We start from the raw sequence: 27,359 nt of genomic DNA, 5'->3' as shown, positions 1-27,359 counted from the left end.
ATAAAAAGCCTGCACTAGGGGTTGGTAACTTGCTGCTCAGTCTGGTTCGTACACGGATCAGAAAATTGTCTGCAGACTTTTGGTAATAAAGGGAAATATTCGGTACGTTAAGCTTTGTGCTTTACTCACATCTGCATTTTTTTCATATTTCTGTGAACAAATAGCTCTAACTATAAATTGCTTCTCTGGCATTAACTAAACGATAAAGAATCCGTGGCACAAAAAATGAATAGTGTTCATTCATACTGACAGAGCGCCTACACAGACCTGGATACCACCTTTCTAGGATCAGCTAGCTGACACAAATTTTCTACCTTACATAGCAGCAAATAACTGAATCCTGTCTGTCGTATTCACCAGACTTTCTTCACTGAAAATGATGACTCTAGTGTGCTACTTCATGTCCAGGCTTAAATACAGAGGCAAAATCATCACAGAAGTAATGAAGACTGTCCTTAAAATCAGCCACACAAACTCTAGCCATATCTGCTACAGAGGTTCTCCCAGCTTCTTACCTGTGCCTCTCTAAAAATGTAAGGTCCTAGTTCTTTCCTGTGCTCCAAAATCTTCTGTGCTTGTTCAGTCGGGATGTCAATCTGCAAAGCTGGGGGTACGGCAGAATTGATAAAGCAATCGATAATAGTCGTGATCTTATTCTGGACTGTGGCATCATCACAGTGAGAATGGCACAAATCCTGAAAGACAAAAACCAGCACTTTCAGTCAGTGCAGAGAGAGATGCAAGACCCTTTGCAGGGGCCCACTGATCAAAGAGTAGCAGTCATACAAAAATAATTATACAGACAGATTCTTTCAGTGTGTAGGATGAAATTCTTATAGCAAATGTGCATGGTCACAGTCATAGTTAAAACACGAGTGAGACTTCTGGTTTGCAAATGCAGATATACAGCAGTCATTGATTTTAGGTGATAGTCTCTGATTGCATGTTCTGATGGCCACTGTATTTTTTATCCTGCTCTCAATCTGAGTATATTACAGGCAAATGGGAGGCATTGCTGAAAAGAAAATCACGCCTCTGAGTGTGAAATGCACTGATTTTCACAATGAGCTTGCTATGAGTAGCATTGCAATAATAACTGGAAGGGGGGGGGGGGAGGAAAGGCATACCAACACTCTACAAACTCCAAGAATATGGAGGAATTATTTAGAGGGGTACAAGATGTTACAACCAGGAATGCTGGTGCAAGGAAGGATGATTTCAGCTACAAGTACAGTCTACCATTCACTGAAATCTTCTCATTTCCCCATTCCCAAAACGTCAGGGTCTGAAATAATTCCAGGCAGGACAGACAGAATACAAAACAAATCTGAACTTACAAAGGTGAGATCTCAAAGGGGCAGTGGGGTTTTCTACCATTTTAATATGGTCCTATAATTCTGGAAAAGGCAAATTTAATTGTGTTTTCACACTTGGGTGATGCTACCGCTGTCCTTTGACAGGAGAGAGAAATCATTCAGCTTCCTAGAAACCCTTTGAAACTCATGCATTCCATCTATCAAGACATTTCTGTAACAATTTCATGTATCTACTAAAGGCAAAATGAACACGCTGGAGAATGTTCAGGAAGAGAGATCTCTAAATGAAGAATGTGCATTTAGTTTTGGTAGAGAAGGCTGGCTATTTACTTTGAGCAGAAATTAAAACCAGGGCTTTTAACCAGAAATGTGGCATGTGGAAGAGCTGGTTTGTTTTATTATGGATACTTCTTAGTTTTGTAAAGGAAAAAAGAATGATAACAGCTACAACAAAGAAAATACAGCAATACAAAAACATATTCAATATATCCTAAGAATATATTATGGCTTTCTTTGCTCATCTAGCATAGAAGAAAAAGCAGAGCGCAGTAGTAAGTGGGAACTAAAACAAGCCATAAGATATGAAGAGGAATGAGACATGAACATACAGGAACAGATGGGAATGATCCACAGAGTTATATAAAAAAAAAAATTATTTTTTGTTTGTCCCAAGATTTGCCGCCAGCCCGAGTGGGTTACAAGGAGTAATGCAGACAGCGGCTCCCCAAGGGAGTTCTGTCTAAACTGATGGCATGATAGGGCTCAGACAACACAAGCATGCACTATGCAGAGCACTGCCCACATCTTTGGCAATATTCCTCCAGTTCAGCCTGACCCACAACACTCCTACTACTCCAGCCCTTTGTTTCTATAAAGAGCATCAACTGCCAACCGTGACAAATCGCATGCGTGTAGAAGTATGGTCAGATTGTACTTTGTTCTTGATAAGAAGACAAATAAAATTAACAAAAGAGGAGGAGAGGGGAGGGGGAAGAAAACAATGAAGGCTTTCTTCAGGAAGTAGATCCACCAAAAAAAAAAAAAAAAAAAAAAAAAAACCACAATAAAAACCCACCAGTTTAAACTACATTCCACATTTGCTGCAAGTTTGTGTTCTCCACAGTATAGGAATGAAGGGGAACAAATCTGAAAAAACATGGGACATTCTAAGAAGAATTAATGTCATCTACCTTCAGGTGCCTTAATGCCAAGCTCCTAGTCTAAACTAGTCTCCCGGTAACCAAGAGAGAGATAGCAGCACCTCCAGAGAGCATTTTAGCCTACAGAGGTCAGAGCCTTTGTGAGTACAGGACAATTGCCCTCTGGAAGCAGAGGAGCTTTGGCTTCTAAAGTAGAGCTCAAATTCAAATGCCAGAGCTAACCAGTGAAAATGCAGCATGTGCCTGCAGCAAGATTCTCAAGTGCTACTGCAGCATCACCCGTGTTTACCTCCTAATTTCTGAGCATGTTAGCTAACCTCATGCTCCCAGACCACCCTGTTTAGGAGCCCAGGAGAGGCTTTGCATTGTCCCAAAGGTAAAAGAAAAGAGGAACAAGGGAAAGATCCACAGTGTACTTGAATTCAGTCCAGGGTGCTACTGAGAGGCTGCTGTGTAATTTAAAGTTTCACTCCAGAAGATTCTGATGGTGCGTTGCCTCACACTGCCACAATTGCACAAGGAGGCATGTATATATATGGGAGAGAAGAAATCACTGCTGACCTCAGCCACCTCCTCAGCTGCAGTCAGTTGCAACTGCACTGTGTGGAGGGCAAGGCAGCTGGTGGCTGCATTTTACATGCAAGTTTGGGGGTTTATACTATCTTTACAGCTGTACACTTGCTTGCATTTAAAATTTCTCTCTGGTTGTTAAGGAACTACCAAACTCAGCAATAATCTCTCTGTTTAACAGTATTCATCTCTAAAGACAGAGTGAACATTTTAATGCTTTCATATTTTCTGGTTCTCAGAAGATGTATACCAGAATCAGGGCATTAGCTGGTTAATAGTATCCCTTAGGGATCCAAGAGAACGTTAGAGTTTAAACAAGTAAAAGAAACACAGGCAAAATATATTCGAGTCATTAAAAAACAATTACTCTGAGGCAACAAAACCAGCTAAGCAGTGAATGAGGCTTTCCTATGAACAAGAAAATACTTAGAGATATTCTCGTTACAGTTTTGCTAATTTGCAGTAACAGATGACATTTGCTTACAGAGTGAATGGTATTCCCCTTGTGCCGCTTTACTACCGTACCTTATACTTCTGTACCTCTTGCCAAAAGAGCACTCCATTCTCCAGTAGGTCTCCTTTCAGTGACACAAAGCGCTGAAACTGATTTGCTGTCACTGGATCCAACAGCGCTTTGCGGAAAGCAATTATTTCACTGGATGAAGAAACCCTCTTGTTGTCCACATGCTGTCAAGAGAAGAAATAAATGCACCAAATAAAGTTTGTTTCAAAAAGCAATAACAAAGGCATTAGTTAGCTTAAACTGTCTGATTCTTATCTTTGCGCTGACCCTAACTTTCAGTAGTTTATGAGCTTATGACATGGATACAATAGAATCTGGCAAGGTTTCGTTTCTTTCTTTTCGTTTCTTTTCTTTTTTTTCCAGTTTGGTTTGGGCAACATTTTTTGGAAAACGTGATGGGAGAGGAAATGACTGACAATGATTTAGACCATATGACTACATACTATAAAGTATGGAAACAGCTATTGTTATTGATTATGGCAACAGGCTACTTTTCTAGAGAACAGTTTGAGTTTTGTGCAAACAAACAACAAAGAAAAGGGAACAGACAAACCACATAGCTAGAAGTTGCTAAATGCTTCTGACAGGGATCTCACTAACAAAATGAGTTTTGAAAAGCGTTGCCATGATCACCAACAGAAGCTGGAGATTTTGCTCTCTGTGGAATAAAGCTACCAATGGTAAAATAGAATTTAAAGTCATCGAGACATTTTGGAAACCCTCTTGCTGCAAAGCAGAGAGCAAGTAGGCAGCCAGGAAGGGGTGGAGAAAGAAAGATGGCCTATGCAGGGACATTTTGTTTGAAATGAAGTCCAGGCTGGCCTGCCTTCCTGAACAAACAGTTCTTGTGCTGTCACTGAGGAGCAAGCCACGCAGTCACCCTCTGCTATCAGATGGATGAATGAAAACTATCTATCTTCTAACAGCGGGACAAAACTCTCAAAGTCCTGGAGGGATGGAGTGGTGTTCAATGGTCTGAATGGGAAAAAAAAAACATTTTTAGTTGTAAACGGTCCCAGAAACCTAACCCGATTCTAAGCTGAAAGTCATTCTACATTTATACTTAAAATCAAGGGTTATGCTCCACATTCTGCTGCAGAGGCACCAGGGATGGGCACCTGCCCCTGCAGGAGGATGTGTGGTGATTGCCCAAAGGGTTCCTTGTTTAAAATAAGGTCAGCTCAGTTTGTCAGATGGCATCTCCTCAGGTGTCCTCCACATCTCCACACATGTGCCATCCATTGTGACCAGGATTAGACAGGTTTTGGGAGAAATCATTTTTGGGGCATTTTCATAACAGGAAGAACATAACGCTGCTCTCAGTTCTACACTTACATTAGTACTGCTTAGCTTTTGGGTAAAGCAGAATACAGAAAATAACTATCTTCCTGACAAATAGACAAAAAGAAAACTTAGTTAACAGAACCCACATGCACTTTGGATCTCTTCTGAGCTAATGGTTTGCATGGATAATTGGTGACCGGGTCTCCAGTTTGATTTCAACACACAATAAAAGTTCAACTGAATAAATGTACGCAACTTGTATGTTGGCAATCACCAAGAGTTCACTGCTCTTCAAGAGAAAACACTGGCAAACATCTGATGAAATGTATTATTACAAAGGTTTAAGATGTTTAAAATTGATATTATCTCAGTGCTTTAAGATTAAAATACAATTCTAAATGAAACAGATACTGTGAGATATGATTAAACCTGCCCACTCCACTGCATACTTCACATTCCCTTTTGTGTCTGCACGTAATCCACTCGCAATAATAAATAAACTACCAGATGCTGGAATGAACAGCTTGTCCCAATAAGTCCACTGCATGCAAAATACAGATAAATGTGAATTAAAGGTACAATACCAGTATAAGGACAGTTAAGAGTGATCTACGGTGCAGAACAAGGGACTTTTTTTTTCCAAGTATGACCTCTCCAGACAGGAAGGGAGCAAAATTTACCATGAGTGTCCAGCAGGGAGCTAAATTCATCATTAATGTGAGTAATTACCCTCCTGTAGCCAATACAATCATGTGCAAGGTCCAAACAGAAAAGACAGTGAAACTGCAGACACAAGAGACATAATAAACTTAACTTGCCTTCCACATCCTTGCTGTCTTCTGTTTTTGTCTTAGGAGATCTTCGGTTTTGTCGCTTACCTATGGTTGAACAAAAGATTGTCATTTCATTTTTTAAATCGTCTTGTTTGATGATCAGCCCTCTGGTGATTGAAACTGCAGTGGAAGAATAGTTGAAACGTCTTCATTTGGCTCTTAATGCTTGAAAGTTACTGCAGACCCACAGCAAGAGCACCATCCTCTGTTAAACTATAAAAAAGCATACGTTCATTAAGACTGACGCATTAAGAAGAGGCAACAGCAGATAAATTGTGCTCTTCCACTGGTTTATCTTAGCCATAATGTACTGGGGAACCACTCATGTTGTATTTCAGGTTCTAATATTAGAGTGTTTCGTAAATGAAATGTTTTTGCTCTTTTGGACAGACTGTCTATCAGAAATAGAGACTTGATCCTGCAGCTTCTTTGCAGCAAAAAAATACACCTCAAATCAAGGGCAGATTTCCTGAATAAGGACTACATAGCATGCCCACAGTGTTTGGTCACTGTGAAATATGAAGCCAAGTGGAGAATGTCATCTGGTTTCATTTCTTCTAAAATACATTCTTCAAAGGACCTTTTCATCCTCTGAATTTGCAGTAAGAAAGAGAAAGGAGCAGTGAGACATAAACGGAGTTAGGGACAGACTAAAAGCAGATTAAAATTATGTATTTCCTGTAAACTGTTTATTAGAGTTTAATTCAGCATTTTCCAAATGGCAGGGGCTACTCTCCCTGCCAATACAGTGCAGCAGGTGCAAGAAGAGGCATGAACAAGCTTCCAGGATGGCAAGCAGCTTAGCCTTATCCCATGGTCTTGTGCCAAGGCTCATCAGAGAAGCAGAATTCAGATTAAAAGGGAAGAAGGTTAGGAAATTTTGCTTTAATGGAATCATTAAAAAAAGTACTGTTTGTCTTATGAGAACCTCTATTTCCCAATTGCTTAGTGCTCTGGATCAATTAAAAAGGATCCAGTGTAGTTCTGACAACACTTCTAATAAACCTCTTGATATGAAGATGATGGTGGGTTTTATGAATCAGTGCAGTGTGTGCATGTGTCCACGTGGTGGAACCGTCAAGTTTCCTTCTGCCCTGACATTCACTTTTCAGAGCTTTTGTGGCAGCGCAGAGGAAACAAGTCTTTTTGAAACTGTCACCTGCGGGATGATATTCCTGCACAGATCCCAGCCATAAAAGCCAGATGTTAGCTCTGCCCATTCCACACTCTTTCTAATGAGCCAGTAGTGAAAGGTTCCTCATTCCTTGTTTTATGGCAACTTTTTAAAGTAACCAATGGGAAGCAAGTCTTATAGTAGTTAACCTCCTCGATTCAGCAGAATTTCACAAAATCTGGAGTAATTTCTACAGGTACTGCAACTCCAGATGAGAAAATACAGACAGTGTATGAGAGAGAGCATACAGCATGGGAAGCCCACTCCTTTGTTTGTTTTGTTGTCCTCTTGGGTAAATCCTTCACAAAGTAGCATTTCTTCCATGTGCAAGTGTATGGCTTGGGCCAAAAGGCTTATGCAGGGAGCAACACTGCAGCAAAGATGAGCATTCCCCCCCAGCAGTCTAGCTGGTGGCAGAGCCAACACCAGCTTCTTCAGGTTTAGGGTCTAACTGATGTGAACCAGACTAAGCCTTCAGAGGAACCACCCTCACAATTATCAGATGAAATACTTCCACCTGTACACGTTAGGTGTTTTTTTTCAGTGTGATCTGAATGTGAATTATAGGCTGCTTTTCCTCTGAACCTTTTAATCCCAATGGCAAATTATGAGCCAAACAAAACAACAATGCCTGCATGTGTTGCAAAATTACCTTTGCTTGTCCTTCTGCCCCTTGTTGTTCATCTTCCAGGAACAATGGCAGCCATTGTTCTTCTAATCTCTTCTGGACCCAGTGCTGAATTTCAAGCAGAACCGCTGGAGGAAGCCGATCGTGAAGGATTTGTCCCCATCCTCCACCTGAATGCATTAGCTAAGCAATCCAAATACAATAACATATGACATAAACTTTTGTGTATACCAAAAGTCCTTTGTCTCTCTACATCCTTGATTTAGCAAAGCATGAGCTTAACTGTAAGCAAAGCATGCTTACCCAAGGCTCACATGTACTTTTCATAAAAGGGAACAGATTATATTTGTCCCTACCTATAATAGAACACAGACTCTGGCAAAAAGTACCCCATCTTGACCAAGTAAATTTCATAACTATCAAGATATTTCGGAGTACCACAGCTCAGACTTACCATCTGTGACTTTACTGACATACCAAAATAGAAAGCTGGAACAAGCCACTCTGTCTGAAAGCCATTTTAACACTTTCTTTTGAGCTGTGTTGCGTGTGCCCTGGCTGTGGTTTCAAATGGGGATTTAAAGAGAGATGTTCTATAAGAATCTGGAAGGACAAGTCTGAGCAGGAAGCAAGGAACCTCTATAAGCACAACAGAACCAGACTAGTTCTGTTCCAAAAACACAAAGTACGAGCCAAAAATGAAGATAATATTTGAGGAGATAGCTTGGGGAAAAGCAAAAGTAATGCTGATTACAGACTCTAATCTCAGCCCCACCAATTAGTGCTCTAAATGAACAGTTATGTAACTGATACCTGTTCTTGTTGCTCTCTGGAAGCTGGGCTGTTGGGTCCAAAGAAATATTTTTTGTTCAGGTACTTGTTTTTAATTTCCTTGGATTTTTCCTCCCTTTTTTCTTGATCCTTGTGAGGCATCCTTTTGAACTGTTCAATATCTAGCCAGCACATGAGATCCATTCTACAAACAAATTTAAACAGAATGTTTATTTCAATATAGAGTTAATTTCATCAGCATTCTAGAGAGTTATTAGTTCAACCACAAACCACCAGAGTGCTAAGTCCTAAATACCAGGTTACATTGGACTGAAATTTTATGTCATTTCTTTCTTTGGTTGTATCATCTGGTGAGACCAAAGCACATGCTGAACAGACAGATCAAAACACATCTTGGGGATCTCATATAGGGTCCTTTTGAAGCACAGCAGAAAGGAGCAAGCTCCTTAGTTTGATGCTGCTGAATCCAGCAGGGACTGTGAACTAGAAACACAGAGCAGATCTCATGAAGTGAAGGCAAAAAGAAACACATGAATATCTGAATGGATACTGCAGACTGTGAGCCACCAGGAGATGAGTTGGCATCCCCATTCTGCCTCTTCATAGCGCTTTGTGGCAGAGGAGCAGGGATGACAACTAGGAATGGCTGCCCAGGATTCATTTCCCTTCCTACACCATGTGAGTGCTGGAGCTTGTGAGTCAGTCCATAAATCAAGCAGACAAAAGCAATTTATGGTAAATTTCTTTTCTAGGGCTTTTTGTGAGCTGCCTTTTCATAAATTACCAACTTTGCTCCTTATTTAATCACTTATAAGTGACAACCTCCATATGCAATTCTTGGTCTTTGTATTGTTCATAATCATTTGAGTGTATACTGTCTATTTGAGTTTGTTTTAATGAAATACGTATTGGTTTTATTCTTTAAACTAGAGGACAGGAAAACTAACGTATCAACAGTTCCAGGTTAATTCATATGACTGCTTTCTGACAGTATCTTCTATCCAAAGCTTGGTGAGCATTTCAATGAGGACATTCATTATATTTGCAGCAGGAAATGCGAAACATTAAATTCAGACAAATCTGTTTCACTTTTCCATTTGTTTATTAGCTGGCTTTTTGAAGCATTACTCTTTGAGTAAAACTTTCAAAAGCATCCAAATGATTTAAGAACAGATATCTCCTTTTCAGAAGTCTTTTGATACCCTTCCAGGCTTATAGGTTTTATCAAGATTGATATTCTTTCATCTGTTAGTTTGTCAGAAGGGAAATAAGTTCACCCAAAGGCTGATCCAAGTTGCTGTGGTTTATGAAATTATTGCTTGTCACCTACCCATGCCAACTGACCAAAAATGTCCATCTCACCAAAAAAACAAAATATATCCTCTTAAAGCACATTAGCTTAAACTGCTTACAATGATGGCTTATCTAAGCATGCTCTACTATGCACCCAACAGATCAGGAGTATTTGCATAGTCAGTTGCTCTGGCAAAACTAACAAATAATAAGCCATGAAGACAAAGTGAGACAAATTAGCCTGCAATTGCACGAATGAATCCTGTATGTTTAATTAATATTAATTGGAGGAATATGATTTCGTTTCTTACCAGAATTTGTGCTCATGTGCTCAGTAACCAATCTGTTCTTTCCAAAACTTCACTTACAATTGAGCCATGACAGAGTTAAGTTGGTAGGTCTAGGGCTATCTCTGAAACACTGCGTTCTGAGACCCTTTCATATTTTTCTCCTTTAGGAATTTTTACAAAAGACAATTTCTACATAAACTAAATATTTCTCTGGCTCTATCCTTTAACAATTGTCCGTGATCAATAGAGACAGGAGCTCCCTGAGGTGACTCAGCATGTACATCAAGGACACCACTGTAGCCATTTCAGTGGTGATTGCTACCATCTCCCCAGCTAGAGAGAAAGTCTATACTCATCGTCTCCAAAATGGAGTTGCACATCATGAGGCACATGAGGCAGGGCAAAATGAAAAATCAGAATGTCAGTAGTAAGTGCATATAACTCATGAAAAGATAAATATGCGTATATTGAGTATGCATACTCAATGTTTTTTTACTGCTGTTAGTGCACGATCAAAAATGACTGAAAGCTGCTGATCTAGACAACTAATTTAGAAAAAGAGTGGCACTATGCTTAATTGAACATGCACACCTACACTATGAAAATTTCTATCTATCTGAGTTTGTTGTAGTCAGTGAAGAAAAATAACTTCATTTGGGAGCTATTAATTTTAGATGTCCCCTTTAGAATTAGAAAAAATGTCTCCATAAATGTGTATTTGTCTCTCTGACTACAGAAGGAACCCCTGATGATGCACAAAAGTGGTGAGACTGTGTCTTGGCCGGAGGAATCCTGTGTTAGACGAACAACTCTGTATACTGTCAAAAAAGATGGCCAATACCAATTTAAAATCACAATAGTACTTATCTGTAAGTAATAGACAAATTGCAATGCATCAGCTAGTGGGAAGTGAAAATTAAGGGACTTGCTAGCAATTAAGGAGTACATCTGACTCCTCCTAAAGCAGAATAGAAATTAAAGAGGCTTGGTGAAAAACAAACAAAAAGTAGCAGACTCACATATAATTCTGATAGAACTTCTGTTCAGATATTCATTTTTAAACAAGCAGGTAATTTTTCAAAAGCTTTCCATAAACAGTATCTACCAGGAGCTGGTACTTAATTCTGTTTGGATCAGTGCAAACACAAAATTGCAGTTGCTTTCACACAATGAGAATGACACGGTCACGATCTACTTGTATATTTTTGTAACATTCTGCCTTATTTTGTAAATGTGCTAAATTGAATCTATACAAAAAAGAAAAGATCAGTTTTTACTCATTATTGGCTAATTGCTGTACTCAGGATTTTGCCAGAGCATAAACTGAAAGTAAAACCAGACTGCAAACGTGCAATGATAGAAGGATTTTTACCTCCAAAGAAGTTAAGACAATTCAGTTGTCAGACAGTGTGCATGTGTATTTCACAAATATGCAAACATTAAAAAAAAAAAAGAAAAAAGAAATTGAAATCCTTGAATATTTAGATAGTCAAGATCCTTAACAAAGATTTCTTCTGGACTTACAAACAAGTAAATTAATTATATAATGCAGAAACATACCCAGCAGAATGCTCATTAAGAAAAACCCAGAACTGTTCTAACTTCTGTTTGTTGAGGAACAGGTCATACAAATTAGAACCTGCCAGTGTTTTGGAGTCTTGATGCAAATTCTGAGCTTCTTTAAGAACGTCAGGGAAGGATGGCAGACCAGTGTCAGCAACAGTTCTCTGAGGAAAGAAATTATTTCACTTACATAACTACTTTTTCATGTATATTTTGCCCAGTCTAATAATCCTGCATTAGGGAATTTCTATCTCCATAGAACAGCTTCAAGATCACTAAGAAAATAAATTGAGTTAAGCCTCCAGCTCCTAAGCAGCTTTATTCTTATGTTTGCTTTAAACATATTAGTGTGTGCAGGTTCCATAATCAAATAAACTAATACATATCTGTAATTTACTTGAACTCGACGTATTCAAGCTCAAGGGCCCAAAATATACTCCACCAGTGGAGAATGTCCCATTGAGTCCAATCATACGATAGCGTGATATTGTTGGAACTAACAGATGAAGTGAATTTGTAGTTAACACAGTGGCTATCATTCATTTCCCAGTACACGGATGGCAAAAATCAGACTACTGCTTTTCCAAACTGGCATGTAGGCAATATTTCATTGCTGATACTTCAAGTGTTAACCCTCTGTGATAGAAAATGAGTTTGTTTTTGTTAGTAGGTACTTGTCTTACCTCATTCTTCTTGGAAACACTTTCTTGATGCAAAGCCTGGAGTTTTCTAAAGTACACAGAGTCCAGCTGTCGAGTTTCTTCCACCAACTCCACCTAATAAAAATAATATCTTATGTCATCCCTACAGTACACATTATAGAAAGATGGAGAACCGGACAGGCAACTTGCCAGTGACAGTGGATAGAAAAGAATATGTTTGCCAATAAGGAGACAAATGTTTAGGAGAGCCTAGGAGTCACATCCTTGTGACAAACAAAAGATATGGTGGGACAAAATTTTCAGATCTAAGCAGATTACTACAGAATGCTACAAAATAACCCAGTTTTATCTTTAAGATAAGAACTTCAAATTAAAAGACATGCTGAATTGTCCTGTGTAAAGCAAGCCAGACTTACCTGATTGCCTCTACTAGTAAACTGCATTTCAGAGTGTCACTGAGAAGCAGAAAGACAGGCTTTAAAACAATCACTCTCAGTGGTAAATGACAAAAAGATGAGTCTCACATGTTTCCAGAAGTGGAAGTTAGAGACAAAGATGACATCTTACGATAATATCTAAACAATTAAGGTGAAAGCTTTCAGAGTTTCAGTCTCTTCATTTTGATAATGGCTACTGCCTTAAAACAACAAATTGTGCATGATTGGAACACATTAAGTGTTGGCATTTGTTCAAATTAACTAGAAGCATTGTACGTATAACTACAGTAGTTCTCCACGTTATGTGCAAACAACCAGTAACAGTGCAAAGAATAGTTTGGTGACCCTCTCTGCTCACTAAACCACTCAAGTGCAATTTTAGGACACTTAGTAAAATTTAGGCAACGAGTTAAATTGATTAGCATTCCCATCACAAAGATTTAAAAGCTGTGGTCTTATTATACAAGAATTTATGTGTAAGAGAGATAAAAGTTTTTATATTATTATTCATTACACTTTTATCTAAATGGGAATACCACGCTAGGGTATACCACCACATTACCTAAATACCTTCAGGCTCCGTGTAACTCTATTCCACTGTTCTAAAGTGCTTTTGGTTATTCTTTTCCTTAAAAGAAAGGTAGTTTGAAAGCAAATAGGAAAATAATTCGGAACATTTTTCACGAACTTTAAACAGAGAACAGATAGAGGCAGTGTGAGAGTCAATAATAAAAAAGAACTCTTTTTTCCTGTTGTTTTTTTTTTTTGTTTTGTTTTGTTTTGTTTTTTAATATAAGATAAAAACGTAGATACATACTAACCATGTTGCAAATAAACAATTTTGAACTCACCTAATTCTTGATAAAATATCTTGTTTCATTATGGGCCAAATATCTCCTGCTGTCTGGGAGAACAAAGGAGGAGAGTAGAGCCAGGGACTGAACAAAATACAAAGCAGACCTTTTCTTTGTGTTCGGGAGTGTGCCTAATGCATCAGCCTGCGCCTAGTACAAAGAGACTCTAGTGCCTCCTAGAACAGGTCGTTTTATGTCCGTGTACAATAACTCTTCACAAACGCACTCAGAAGGATTTGGTTCTATTTTGCCGTGCTCTGCTTAAGATGTTTGTGCTATTAGGGTATTTACTAAGAAGTTTGCACATAACTGAACACTTGCAAAGCAGAACATCACCTAAATCAAAAGGACAAGAGATTCTCCCTGAGTTAACTCAAGAACACCTGACATATGCATTAAATTAACATAAACTAAGAGTTTTCAGTTACTACTTTGGAGAAATTCTTCCATCATTAGAAGTAGTGAAAATGCTGTATTCAGAGTGTTCTCAGAAGCAGAGTCCTTTCTGTACACACATGGTATATCATCATACTCAGATAAGTTGATGCCATGTCTCGGTGAGGAACTGGCTCTAGATACTAGACAACTAGTAATGGTATTACATACATAACTATACGTTTATAAAAGAAGTACAATTTAATAATAATCTGATGGAAAGTAAACAAAATTTCAAATTAATGAAAGCACCAATTGATTACATAGCATTCTGCAGGTCATTAGCAATTTTAGCTGAAATACATTCGAACTATTTTATGTTTCTTAGGGGAATTAAGTTATCACAGGATGAGATAAAATGGTCCTTTTGTGAATTAATTTGAAGGTAGAAAATAAAAAATAAAGAAATACATGGCTTTCATAATGGGGTGTGGTTCATATTCAGTCTCATAGGGATCTGTGCTGAGGTTGTTGTTTTAAATGTATTCAGAAATTATCTGGAAAGGGAGGTGAGTGAGAAGACAACAATATTCGCGTAATAATACCACAGAACAGAAAATGAAATTGACTGTGAAGAGCTACGGGATTTCAGGATATTTAGCATCTGCGTGATAAGGAGAAGCTGAATTTGATGACAATAAACATTAAGTCATTCAAATTATCTCCAAATTAGGGCTTTCCATTAGCTGCTGTTACTTGGTAAGGAGATCTTGGAATCATTACAGATTGCTATTAGCTTACATTTTGCACAAGCACTCAGAGTTCACTAGGAGTCAAAAGGCAATTAGAATGATAGAAACAATTAGAAAAGGAACAAAGAGCAAAACAGAAAACATCATTCTGCCACTTGATACTCCTTAGGGCATCTAGATCTTGCTTGTATCTCACAAAAATAATATAAAGTAACAGATATAGATGGAATATAGAAGCATAAGAAAAGTATGAAACAACTTCTCTAAAAGAAGATTTTGAATAGTCACAGATTGTTGAGTTTCACCAAGGTGTAATTGAAGTGGGATATGACAGACATGTAAAAGCATTAACAGCACAGAGAATTTGACAAGGTAACAGTTGTTCACTTTTCCTTAGGACTTACAGAACTGGGGAATCAGTTGAAATTACTGGGGGGTGGGAGTAGGAGGCAGGGAAGAGCGAAAACAAACCAAAATGAGCATTTTTTCTTCTATTGCATGATTGAATCTATTGCTACAGTGAGGCTGAAGATTTATGGACACAAGACACATTTATGTGAAGTCATGGGGCAAAAGGCTCATCAAAGACTATTAAACACAAAAAAAGATAGACAAGGCTTCTGCTCTATGTGCCTCCTAGATTGCCAAGTGCTGAAGCTGGTCATAATGCTGTATGGTTTTTTTGTTCTTACATGCCATTCTTAAACATCAGTACTGGCCACCACCTAAGTAGATCTAGAAGCTTCACAGGAAGCTCAGCCTACTCCATGTGGAAAGGAGTAAGTGACTGAAACATCCCGTAATACTTCACTTTTCCTGACTTTAAAGTCAGGAATGCAACAGGTCAGTATGCAGGACTAAGAAAGGGGTATCTATGAAGACTCTTAGGATTTTCTTCTGTTACATAAAAATTCTTCACAGTGCCATACAAGTCAGTTACCTTTCCATAAGTGCACTTGTCTGCTTCCACCATCTTCATCCATGGTTCTTGTAGAAGAAGGAGGATATGTTCTTCTGCTGTGTCAAAAAGATCCTCAAAAGCCGGGTCCATTTTCTGATAAATCATGTTTTTCTTACTCTGATGAAGGCCAATATCCATACTGGCAGATGGGGCAATGTATGTTGCATACAGGAACTACAAAGAAACAGAAGAAATCTGTTTCTTAGACATCTTCTATTCCAATGATCACAGTCTTAATGCATATGTGTCCCCTGCTCCCTGTTGTATATTCTGAACATGCACCTGATTATACTCCTCCTGTATTATATTTTACCTGTGCTATTATTTTGTCCAACATTCAGTTATTCCATAACTGGCCTCCCTGTCATTGTCACTCAAACCTGTAATTTTGGAGATGTTTGACTGATTCTTAGCTAGATCCAGATATCCACAATAATTACAGCAACAGCATATCTTCATGAAGTATAAAGTTTTTTTCCACTATAATACTAAAACTGAGTGCACTGAGTTCTGTAAAATATGTGCTGGGCCACTTTGTGAAAGAGAATTTCTTCGTCTGTTTTTACTAGGAATAGATGGGAAATCATAATTTTAGGGTTGAGAGAAGAGTGATAAGATTTCATTATGTGCTGATGTCCTCTTGCACATTTCTCTGACATTCCTCGGGCTCCTTTGTGATACAGAATCTGTATCAGGAGATACCAGTGCTGAACTGGCGCCTAAATCATTACCAAAGTAAGGATTATAACAGGTGCTTTTAAAACAGGTGTTTTTATGAAACACGGAATTTGCCATTCAATGTGTAAAAGCAGAGAAAAGCTAAACCTGGAAAACATTTCCTTTTCCCTAACTTCATCTTCTTGAAGCACAGAGCCATTTTTTTCTCCCAAAGGCTTCTTGGCTTCTTATTTCAAATAGATGACTAAATCACATTCTTATTTCCTTTTAAATGTTTCATAAATTGCTTTGAAAGCCAGATAAAAACATTTTCTTGCAGTAATACCTTGAAATAATATATTCCAGCATATCTTTCTAAAACATCATGACTCTGACTCCAGGTAGGAGACCAAGCAGAAAGAGATACTCCCATAATAAAATTCATACAGGTTTGTTTTTTTTCTCTTCTTCACATGGCCAAAGACTTATGAGGAAAGCAGTATAAAGAAGAAAATACTACATCTATTCTGTTTTCAAGCAGAACTAAAGCACCGTTTTGTTTAGATTTTTAGCACAGTGACTGGATATTTGAGTACATTAAATAATGACTTATCTTTTAACATCAACTTCTGATTTATTAAACTCCTCTATTCAAATAAAAGCAGTATCATCAAACTACAGCTCCATTATTTTGTACCTTAACAATCTGAAACATACCCTCTAGCCTCTCGTGGTACGAGGCCATTGAGGAATACTGAGACACAATGGCTGACATACTCCAATTAGAACTTGTTATAACAGTATATTCACTGCATCTGCAGGATTCCACCCTCTATCTGTGTAGATGTAATCGCTAAAAACAAAGCAATTATGGACAACTTCATCAGTGCAATAGAGGCTTGCAAGTGTAAGGCTAAGGCCAAAGAACAGAGACATTGCCAAGTATAGTGTTAGCCGCATAATATATAGACCACATTTATCGTAGCCTAAGCTCTTCTCAGCAAATCTCAAAATTAATTGAAATGTAACAGATGCAATATGAATTAGATTCATGGTGTTTTCAAACCTTGCAAGTCATTTTGAAGAACCCTAAAACTAAAACGTTTCAGTTACATCATGTCCGAGTCTGTTCTGAAACATTTAACGCATAAATCAGACAAATTAAAAAGGAACAGTCCGATGATTTTAAAATGTGATATCTTTAGAAGTAGACTTTTTAAAGAAAGTCACTGGGGCTTCACTGGTCCACCTGTCATGACTTCATTGGTCCACACAAGGGACCTGTAAATTGGTGAAAGGAACTGAAATAGGTCCTTAACACTTTAGCGCACATTTAACCTCCTTCCTAAAATGGTTAGTCATTCTTAGTAAAGTATCACAGATAGGAAAGGAATACAGCTTAATGGACGGAGCTCTTCTTACCCACATGATTTTGTATGAAATGGCTTAACTTAAATATATTTACTATTATTCTTTAGAACTGACCAAACAAATATCAGCCTAAAGGGTAAGAAATCCTCCAAGGCCATAATAATGATAAGGGACATGGAGCGCCTCCCTTATGAGGAAATACTGAGTGCCCTGGGGCCATTCAGCCTGTAGAGAGGAAGGCTGAGACAGGGTCCCATCAATGCTTATAGATATCTAAAGCGTGAGAGTCAAGTGGATGGGGCCCAGCAATAGGACAGTGTATCTAATGTACAAAAACACAGTAAGTTCCACACAAACATGAGAAAGAACTTTACATTGAGAGTGACAGCACTGGAACAGGCTGCCCAAAGAGGCTGTGGAGTCTCCTTCTCTGGAGATATTCAAAACCTATCTGCATGTTTTCCTCAGCAACCTATTCTAGGGAACCTGCTGTAGCACTGGGTTGGACTGGATGATCTCCAGAGGTCCTTTCCAACTCTTACCATTCTGTGATTCTCTAAAGAGGCTTTGAGCAAAAGGAATTGATAATCTGCTCACATAAACGCTGTTGTAATATTTTTCCATATTAGGGACTGCTTTTGCTGTCTGCCCTGTTTAATTTCATATGCAAAACTAGAGCATAATAGAGAGAGACTTTTTTTTCCATAAACAATTGTTAAAGGTGGTATTACATGTAAAGCAGAAATGCAGAGGAGGTTAATGTAGCTGTATCTCTTCCCTGAACTCAAAGAACCAGATCCCCAGGTACCCAAGACAGCTTCTTCCCTTTTCAAAGATGCAGATTTACACTGTCTGATAATTTGGTGTGATGACATCTACTGATCTTCATGTAGGAACCCATTGCTATGGGATTTGACCCAGCAAGTGATCACATAGCATGACAAAGTGACTAAGTGACTGTGTACACTTGCAGATGAGAGTGGAATCAAGGGGAATCTTTCACCCTATGCCCCTTGCTGAGGTTTCAGGCCCATCTGTAGACCTGCACTGATTTCAATGCAAGGACTACAGGGAGACCAGCTACTAAGAGTTTTGGACATGTCAGAAAGAGTAAAAAGTTCTGTGTTCAGAGCCTTCGACACTGAGCAATGACATTAGCAAGACAAAAGAGAGGGAAAAAAGCACTGTATCCTTTTAAAATTAATATTCATAGCCTTTTTTGATTCCTACATCATGGGAATATTTTTGTTTTCTCAGTCACAGTGCAACAGTGAAACAGTGTTTTTGGCCACTGTTCTAATAAGAATCAACAACAAATATATACATATATGTGAACTTAAAGATTATAAATTTCACAGAAGAATCTTAGGCACGTGAAATCAAGGGCACATTATGCTTCATTCGCTCAATGTTTTGTTTCTTCTGTGAAACAAAAAAGAATTTTCCTACCTGCCAGCTATACATTTTCTTATGAGTGTTTTAGAAGAAGTGATGGATCTAACCCAAAACCCTGATCTGGAAATTTGATCAAAGTTTGCATCTCGACATTACTCATGATGGCACAGATCTGAAGATATGAAACGCTTCGGAAATTCAAATTAAGATTTTGGCATCATTTATTAATTTCCAAATTATGGAATGTTCAGGCTTCGGGTTTTGGTGTGAATTCACTCCAGATGAGAAGGCTTTGGTAGGCAATGACTAGAGTGAAACAAGAAACACAGAAAAGATTTAAAGTCCAAGTGCTTCATATTGCTGCCCAAAGGTGTGGATATTTCTCTGATCTAAATGAGGGGCTTGTGCAGCTGTTTGACAGAATCACATGAAGGGAAATATACAATGCACTGACTGGTCTTAAATAGAATGGTTAAACTGCCTTAACCCCCGTCATCACTTCCCACCAACATAAATCTGTTTCTGACACTAAAACTTCACAGTAATGAAAACTCCCTTTATTTAAATTCATTCTAGTGCTAAAATATTGTATTTCCCATAACAATATTAAAGTTTCTATCTCTAAGTTACTTCTTTTTTTTTTTTTTTTTTTGGTCAAAAACTACAACATCTGTTTCTTTATTGTTTTTCTTTCCCGATTTATTTTACACTGCTATGTGCATTTTTATAGTGAATAGCCACATACTTTCCTAGATGATTACTGGTACCCACCATTCTTCTGCATCACATTTCATCCTCACTGTAGCTTCCCCCCCTCCACTCACCCCTGAATGAATGAATATGCGCCGTGGAATGTGTTTCCTTACTCTATCATAAAGCTGAGATAAAAATACCTAACAAATGAAACAATGAGTAGCAGACACACAGTAATACAGGTTTGCTCTTGTTCCTAACAGGAAGCAGGCAGAACATACACAGAATACTCTGCATGTCTCTTTCTGTAATAAATAGTAAAGTATATATGATGATGTGTTCGTAGAATTTGATTCACATTCTCTTAGGAGTGTTTGGAATGACTATCTTATTGTGCCAAAGGTGAGCACAGAATTTGGGAAAGCATCTTTTCCATAAGCAGATCCTGTAGATTGGATGCAGCTTGACTCTTAATAGTGTTCCAATGAAAACAAGAATAATTTTTGTGCAGCCTTAAAAGGCAAGCTTGAGAATGATACCAAATGTTGCAGCACATGTGTTGATTTGTTATGTTACATTTCAGCTGTTAGTTATGCTAATGGAACAGTTTCGCATATTTCGGTTTATTTACTTTAATGGCTATGTGCATGTAGTTCTTTGCAATTGCCTAGTAACACAGATTGCACGATGTTCTGCTGTCACCACCAGGCCAGCACTGGAAATAAGATAAGAAAAAGAAAAGAGACCCGTTCCTTAATTTTCAGCCATGCAACCTTTGCAAAAAGAGTGGAAGCAAGTGCAAAATTAAAACTAATTAAAAACAGAATTTAAACATATGAGCCATAGCTTAAGATTTCTCCTGAAATAAAAAACCAACAACAACAACAAAATATGCAGGAAAATCAGGATTCAGTCTAGATGCAGCAGGTGAAAATAGACTCATAAGAAGAAAAGGAAGAAAAAGACGAACTGGACAGAAAGACATTTCCCATGCTTTTAGCAGAGTGACACTGCTGTGCACCTAACTCTCTGAATATGAAAACTAACTTGCCCACACATTCCACAGTAAATTTGGGGCAGTATAATTTTTCTAATGGAAAATGGGATTCATCCAATCTCCCACATCCTGACACTTCCCAGAGTAACATTCCGTATCAGGCTTCCCAAAAGATCATCTAGTTAAGCATGCAGCAAGCAGAGACTCCGTTACGAAGATATATAAGGACAGGGACAATATGACCGTGCTGTCCAATGTGCTTGTCCATTTTCTTTGGTTACAGTTCTGGAGAAGGACTCTAGGAACGTTTACATTCCTGTTGTGAATGAGGCCCCTTGCCATAGGCTCGGGCCATCTGGATGGTCTGCCTTAGAGACACCATTAGTTGCACTTAGCTTCAAGCTGTACTGGAGCGGAAAAAAATAAACAAGGTAGCACTTCAGGTTGTCAAGTTCATTACAGGAAAGAGGGAGTACAAGCCTCAGCCTAGAGTTTCCATACTAACACTAACTCAAGTGAAAATTCAGACAAATATACAAATTTCTGTCACTTCCCCCAGTGAGACTTTGAAATAGGAAGAGAAGACAAATTCAAGATGCTCAGTTAACATAAGCCATACAATGAGATTATTCTCCACTGCTCCCTACAGATACTTATTCCAATGACATCTGAAGTAGTTTTGCTCTATTACAGCATATACTCAAATATGCAGATAGAGTATACTCCTACACAAGGTTTACAGAGGAAAAACAGACTGAAGTTTCACAAAATGATGTTAAAATTTGCTTAGAATCCTTCTAAAAACATCACACTGCTGCAGGCTCCTTCTCTGGCAGTATCAAACTATTCTGCAGTCAGTGAGAGCTATCAGCACCTACAGCCTGCAGTGAACTGGTTTGTTTTTACTTCGTTCCATGACTTTAAGTGCATATTCAATTAAGAATTCTTGTTTATAGGAAGCATCGTTTCTACTGCAGTAAATAAGTGTCTAAAGATCAAATTATGAATGTGGAAGAAAACTATGTAAAGAGTATAATTACGTCCTGACAGTCAGAAAAGGTAAAACACGACTGACAATTTGAAAGTCCATTTTCATGACTTAAGGTCATTATATGAAGCCTGGTCTATGAGACTTGCGATTCTAACCCACACAGGAGATGGAAAGAAAGGTAAAGCACAATTAGATGATTCATAAAAAATGTTATCACAGATGTTAACACTAACCAGGCAGTTTCCAAATACAACGCAGAGTAGCAAAGGGGAGATTAGGTAAACTGAGTAGAAAAGATAAAACTGGGAACAGACAACAGAGCCCAGAAATCCAACTATGCGTGTTTAACATTTAAATCAAGTAATCCTGTGGAAACAAGCCAGAGAGCCTCTTTTACTGTCTACAACCCAGATATACTTTGGTGTGAGTTGTCAAGATTTGGAAACATTTCTATTTTCTATCTTTTCCAATCTTTACACTGAACAAGTGTATTTGTGAGGGAAAAACACATTATTTACAACTTACTTGAGCTTGCCTGCATATTTTAAGGGGATGAAGAGTTTCTTGGTAGAAAAGCTGATGATAAGCCTGTAGGTCAGACCAAAAGTACGCACTGTTCTTCCACAGCTAGGGATGAAAAAAAAACTGTAAGTTATTGCTACTCAAATATCAGGTCTTTGTAAAGAGGTTGAGTTTCCAATGCAAGTAATTATTTAACTCATAATAAATCAAGCTCAATTTAAGATGGATTTAATCTTCTGTTGCTTGTTGGCAAAAGGACAACATGTTTAATAGCATCATCACTACGATACTATGTCTTTTATTGTATCCTTTATGCATTTATTTATGCCATTAAAATTGTTAACATTGTAGTTAACATTTGAAGAGTAACCACATTTCAGTGGCATAAAGCCAGCACTTAAGAAGAAATGCTGATAATGGACATGCAAAATTTGTGCCATGGCTAAATAGCATTTTGTTGCAATAACCAAAACAATTAAATGTTGTATACTTGACATATGTTACTGTGACGATCATTGCATTTTAATTATATGAATTTCTGAGGCAGAGAATCTTGGCCCTAGTTCACAAATTCAAACAAATGTCAAGTTATCTTTCAGCAAAAGGAGTCTAGATATTCCCTGAAGTCCACTCCTTTTATTATATGCTTATGGGGTTTGAATCAGAAAAATACCCTAAAATCCCCACTGGGCAACAATTAATCAGTGGCAGAGAACTGCTCCACAGACTGACTGCAGCCCACCAAACCTGGCATATGAATGAAATAGGTTCCACAGTTGTAGATCTTAAGGAACTGATTTTCAAATGAGTCTGCCACCTGCAAATGCTAGGGAGATTGTGGGTGGGTGCCTATCTCCCATGAAAAAATAAGTCATTTTTATCTAGATTTCTACCTAGACACCTTCAACATCTCTAGCTTAAGGTATACAGCTGAGGAAACATTGGCTCTTCCTTTCTGGTAGCTGAAGGCATTTCTAGCTACTGCTGCTGCACTCTGGGACATGACAGTGGTGAAGTAGATGTTCATCTTAGCAGTGTTCGAGTCCCCACCTTAAACATTCAGTGTGTCTCAAAAGCCACCGAGCACTGACTCAAATGGATAAATTGTTCTAACCAATTGTTTTAACCAATCCTCTATTTACATCCATCAATGAATGATGACTGCTGACTGCAGGCAAGAAATAGTGTTGTGTTTCTCAGAAATTCGAGAAGCTTCATGGAAGTAGAAGAACGCATTTAAAACATTGAAGATATTGGACATTACTAACTCAACAAGTAAGGAAGCAGATTATCATGACTAATGGTACAGCGGATTTTCCATTTTAATAAAAAATGTTTTTGTGGGTTAAGACCTCATTTCTTCTGCCAAGTTAAAGGCCGGTTTTTAAAAATGATTTTTATCCCTGATGGTACATTCAGATTTCCAATAGGTTTGAAACAGTTAGGATCTGACAGCTTGGTTAAGACCTGTCATTAGTTTGAATATACACACGAACAGTTTATTGTTGTTGAGGGATTGTAGTCTCACAAGTAATAATTCACCCAGTCATCAATCTTTCTTTCTCTAGTGTTTTTTTTCAGTCTGGCTGCCCTCTATAACTTGGCATTCAGTCAATTGCAGACTCAATTATCACAGGGTAGGAAAACGCTCGTACCTTATTCCCTGACTTCTCACAGAAGTGTGTGAAGTAGTAACCTGCTCTGTTCTCCAGATAAAGAGACTGCAGCATGTTTTCCATTCTTGATCCCCTTAAGATAACACTGCCAGCAGCACTTTTCCCCTAGAAAAAAAAGTACATAGTTATACAACAAGAAATAACAGACTTGCATTACTTGAAATGTCATAGATTGCAATGGAGGGCTGTGCAGCATGTTCAATTAGTACCTTCATCCCAAGAAATCAGACTCCGTTTTCTATTGTATATGCAATATAGCATAGCTCTCCATATATTTTTCCCCAAAAAGATTTATGTCTCATGGAGTAAATCTGATTACTGAAGGTGTGCTGAGTAGCAAAATGATCATAGTATCCTTTAAATAGTTCCCTGAGACAAGAAAAGAAACTAGGCCATAATTCTGTTGTGACATATTTAGCACCGAATTCAGGGAATTCCAGTAATACTGAGCCATAACACTTAGGTATCAAAAGCTGTCTCAGTTCAGGCAATTGTGTTTTGTACTACTAGAAGCTGACAAGTTATTTTTCAGATCCAGCCTCATAATGGTTAACTACGATGGAATGAAAGATACATCTGTTGGAGTTAATCCACTGACATCATGAACAAAACCATCAATATTTTTGGGGACAAGAAATCCATGCCCTTACTTCAGATAGCTGCAAGAACATCTGAAGAAGAATGCATCCATTTTCCCAAGGCTCACAGAGAATCCAGGGGAGGTTAGAAACTAGTACATCAGATTCTGATACTTGTGAAAGAAACATTGGCTGGCCTGACAACTCTGACAGAAAAGGTGGGAGCAGATGCGTGTGGTGATTGACAGCCAGCTTCTTTCCAAGAAGTAAAAGGGATGGAGAAGGGTGGGAGGAAACAAGGCTTCTCAAGCAGAACTGGAAGATCCCACTTCCTGGCAGGAATTTAAATGGTGGATGCCCACATTCCTTTTTACACTGTATTTGTAATAGCAAATTTTGGGGTCCTGACTGTAGGCTTCAGTCTAGACCTGTAGGTGTGAATTGTTAATATTTCATTCATTGCATCAGAGAGAAACCGTGTGTAACAAAGGTGTATGACATCTAATAGTTCACAATGTGAACAAAGATTTATTGAAAATAAGGTTCTAACTGTAAATATCCCTAACTGTAAATCTAAGATTTTTTTTTTCTGTCACAGTTAACAGTGAAATAAAAAAAAGATTGCAGTGAAATAATAAGCAAAGTATGATTTTGATGTGAAAAACAGATAATTGTGTCCAACTGATTGACAAACTACATGCATTTATAAACAGGCCCAGATTTCATAACAGATGGGGTTTTTTTGTTTTGAAGCTGTGGGTATCTGTACCTCTGTGAAAGAGCAAGTGGTTTGGAGAACATCTCACAAACACTGAAGTTTTGGATAAGTTTTAAATTGCCAAATCTGGACATCACAAATGCTCAATTTGTCTGCATTCTAGTAGCGATTAAGAAAAGGTTCTTCTGTGCAACCTGTTCTTCATGAGGCTTGCTAGATTGAGGACTTGCTTAGCAGGCAGTAATTCCAATGACAATAGAATAAAGTACACAAGCAATAAATAGGAATTTTGCAACTGAAATACTTTGCCCTTACAAATTTTAGTAGTTTAATAACTTCCTCAGGCAGATTCAGTTCTCAGCTGCACTGAAAGTCTGGTATACTTTCCTAGGCAATTATTCCACTGAAGCATTTATCCATTGAGTTTTCCATAGTCGCCTACTGAACACATGGTCTCCATGGGAAAGATCAACACTTTCTAGTGAAAATAAACTGCTGTATGTGCCATGATCTCCTATCAACTGTGTGACAGATGCCACACACAAAACGCTAACATTCTAATTACACCTCTGCAAAAGGCATTGACATTCACATAATCAAACTAATTTTCCCCCCATCATTGCCTACTTCCCCTTTAATACTACAGAATAGAATATTTTAACTCGTAATTCAACACAACTAAAATTTCATTACTACTTACTGGGAGCAACTCAGCATAGGTGTACCTTCTATGAGCCAAGGGTTTCGTTTCTGTATCCAAAGTTAAGCAATGGATCATGTCCCTGCTCACTGACTCTGGCCTGAATCCATGAACAAATGAAAATTTCAGTATTTATTTACCAAAAAACTGGGACTTTCTATGAATTAAACAACTCAGAAGGGACATCAGATGGGTAGAATGACAGCAAATAGGAGAGGAAAAGTAGATGAGTTCCAATTTGTAATGAATGACATGGCATGTAGAGGAACACCTTTTGTATATAACCCTGTGGAAATCAGTAACATGGTGCATCTTTGAGGCTAAGTGCTCAAGGTGTGTTAAAAGAATATAATCATATGTAGAGAGAATATCAGTGCTTATAAAAGAGAGAATTAAAATCTCGTATGTAGAAAAATTAAACCTATTATGGAATAAACAAAAGAACAGTCAGCCAGGAAGAAAATCTCCATGCAAGCAATCTGCTCTATAACTATGCATCACTAAGCAGAGAATTGTATTAGACATATTTCATGGCAACTGTAGAATCTAGCAGCCTCTGATAAATGTTTTGTGTATACTGGTGTCAAGAAAGACATACAAAGACTTCTGTGCTTACCGATATCTACTGCTAAGAAAGTCTTCCCTCTGGGGGCTTTGTCTTGATGACAAGGCAGATGGTAATCTTGATGAACCCTTCGAAGTTAAATCCAGTGTGTCTAGTTTCAATAAAGTTGTTGGTGTGCTAGTCTTACTTTTCTGAAAGACACAGAAGAAAACAGGGCAATTCAGGTTATTTTTTTCACCCTAGAGTTTTCTTAACATGTTCTCATTGACTACTGGAAAACATTAAAAGGCTTTTCAGTGTCATTGTTCCTTATCAGTCATAGTTTGTTACTCTGGAAACTGCAAAATAATTTTCTGAATATCTTCCAAGATTTTTCAGCACGCTTTCATGACCATTCTACCTTAGAAATTACAATTATAGCAAGCAGAAATACGCTATGTGCACTTTGCATGCAGTTACAGAGGACATCAGGTGAAAAGTACGCTTTGTGAATCTTTGCAAACATAGATATAATCTCAGAACAAGATAGAAAGAGGGCATCCTGCCACACTGTCACCAATTCAGTATGAACAAAATCACTCTATGACTTTTTGGAGATGCCAGTTGCAGAGTTCCCTCAGAAATTCAGCCTGAGTTGCTGCTCTTTCTAAGCTTTTACAGGCACAATACAGGTGGAAGAGAAAAAATCAATCAATCAAACAAACAAATAAACAAACAAAAGCAGCAAGAAGTGGTTTGTCAACTGTTTCTGTAATTCATGTGTTCCAGGTCATAGTTTTCTTCAAGTGCTGAAGTGCTAGAAAACCCACAGAGTCAGGAACCTGTCCATGACCTACAGTTAGTCCTCAGCCATTAGCACACTTTGCAAAACCAGAACTTGTCTCTGTAAGAAGCAGCTGCTTCTGGACCACTCCTGTTGTGCTCAACAGGATCCCAGTCCTGAGCCCAGCCACTTCTGAACAAGAAATCTGTCCCACTGTTTTTCCTCCATTATCTCCATGAATTAGCTTTTGAAAACACACGTTATAA

The 27,359-nt window shown here is 38.1% G+C and overlaps 1 protein-coding gene across 1 annotated transcript in view; it reads right to left on the bottom strand.

Annotated features, from left to right (window-relative positions):
* The window catches only part of RGS22 (regulator of G protein signaling 22), a 55,546-nt gene that overhangs the window by 7,115 nt on the left and 21,072 nt on the right, over positions 1–27,359 (bottom strand). Inside the window, exons 11-22 of the mRNA XM_072327240.1 lie at positions 26,382–26,521; positions 25,766–25,865; positions 23,749–23,874; positions 22,097–22,198; positions 15,447–15,641; positions 12,110–12,202; positions 11,424–11,590; positions 8,302–8,464; positions 7,513–7,671; positions 5,672–5,731; positions 3,572–3,733; positions 516–695 (exon numbers count right to left, since the gene is read on the bottom strand). Of these exons, the coding sequence (XP_072183341.1) occupies positions 516–695; positions 3,572–3,733; positions 5,672–5,731; positions 7,513–7,671; positions 8,302–8,464; positions 11,424–11,590; positions 12,110–12,202; positions 15,447–15,641; positions 22,097–22,198; positions 23,749–23,874; positions 25,766–25,865; positions 26,382–26,521 (1,647 nt within the window). The remainder of the gene's footprint in view (positions 1–515; positions 696–3,571; positions 3,734–5,671; positions 5,732–7,512; positions 7,672–8,301; positions 8,465–11,423; positions 11,591–12,109; positions 12,203–15,446; positions 15,642–22,096; positions 22,199–23,748; positions 23,875–25,765; positions 25,866–26,381; positions 26,522–27,359) is intronic.

The sequence above is a fragment of the Excalfactoria chinensis genome, chromosome 2 (genome assembly GCF_039878825.1).
Source record: "Excalfactoria chinensis isolate bCotChi1 chromosome 2, bCotChi1.hap2, whole genome shotgun sequence".
Taxonomy (NCBI): Eukaryota; Metazoa; Chordata; class Aves; order Galliformes; family Phasianidae; genus Excalfactoria; species Excalfactoria chinensis.
Note: the sequence above shows the minus strand (reverse complement) of the source record. Positions and strands in the feature narration are given on the sequence as shown.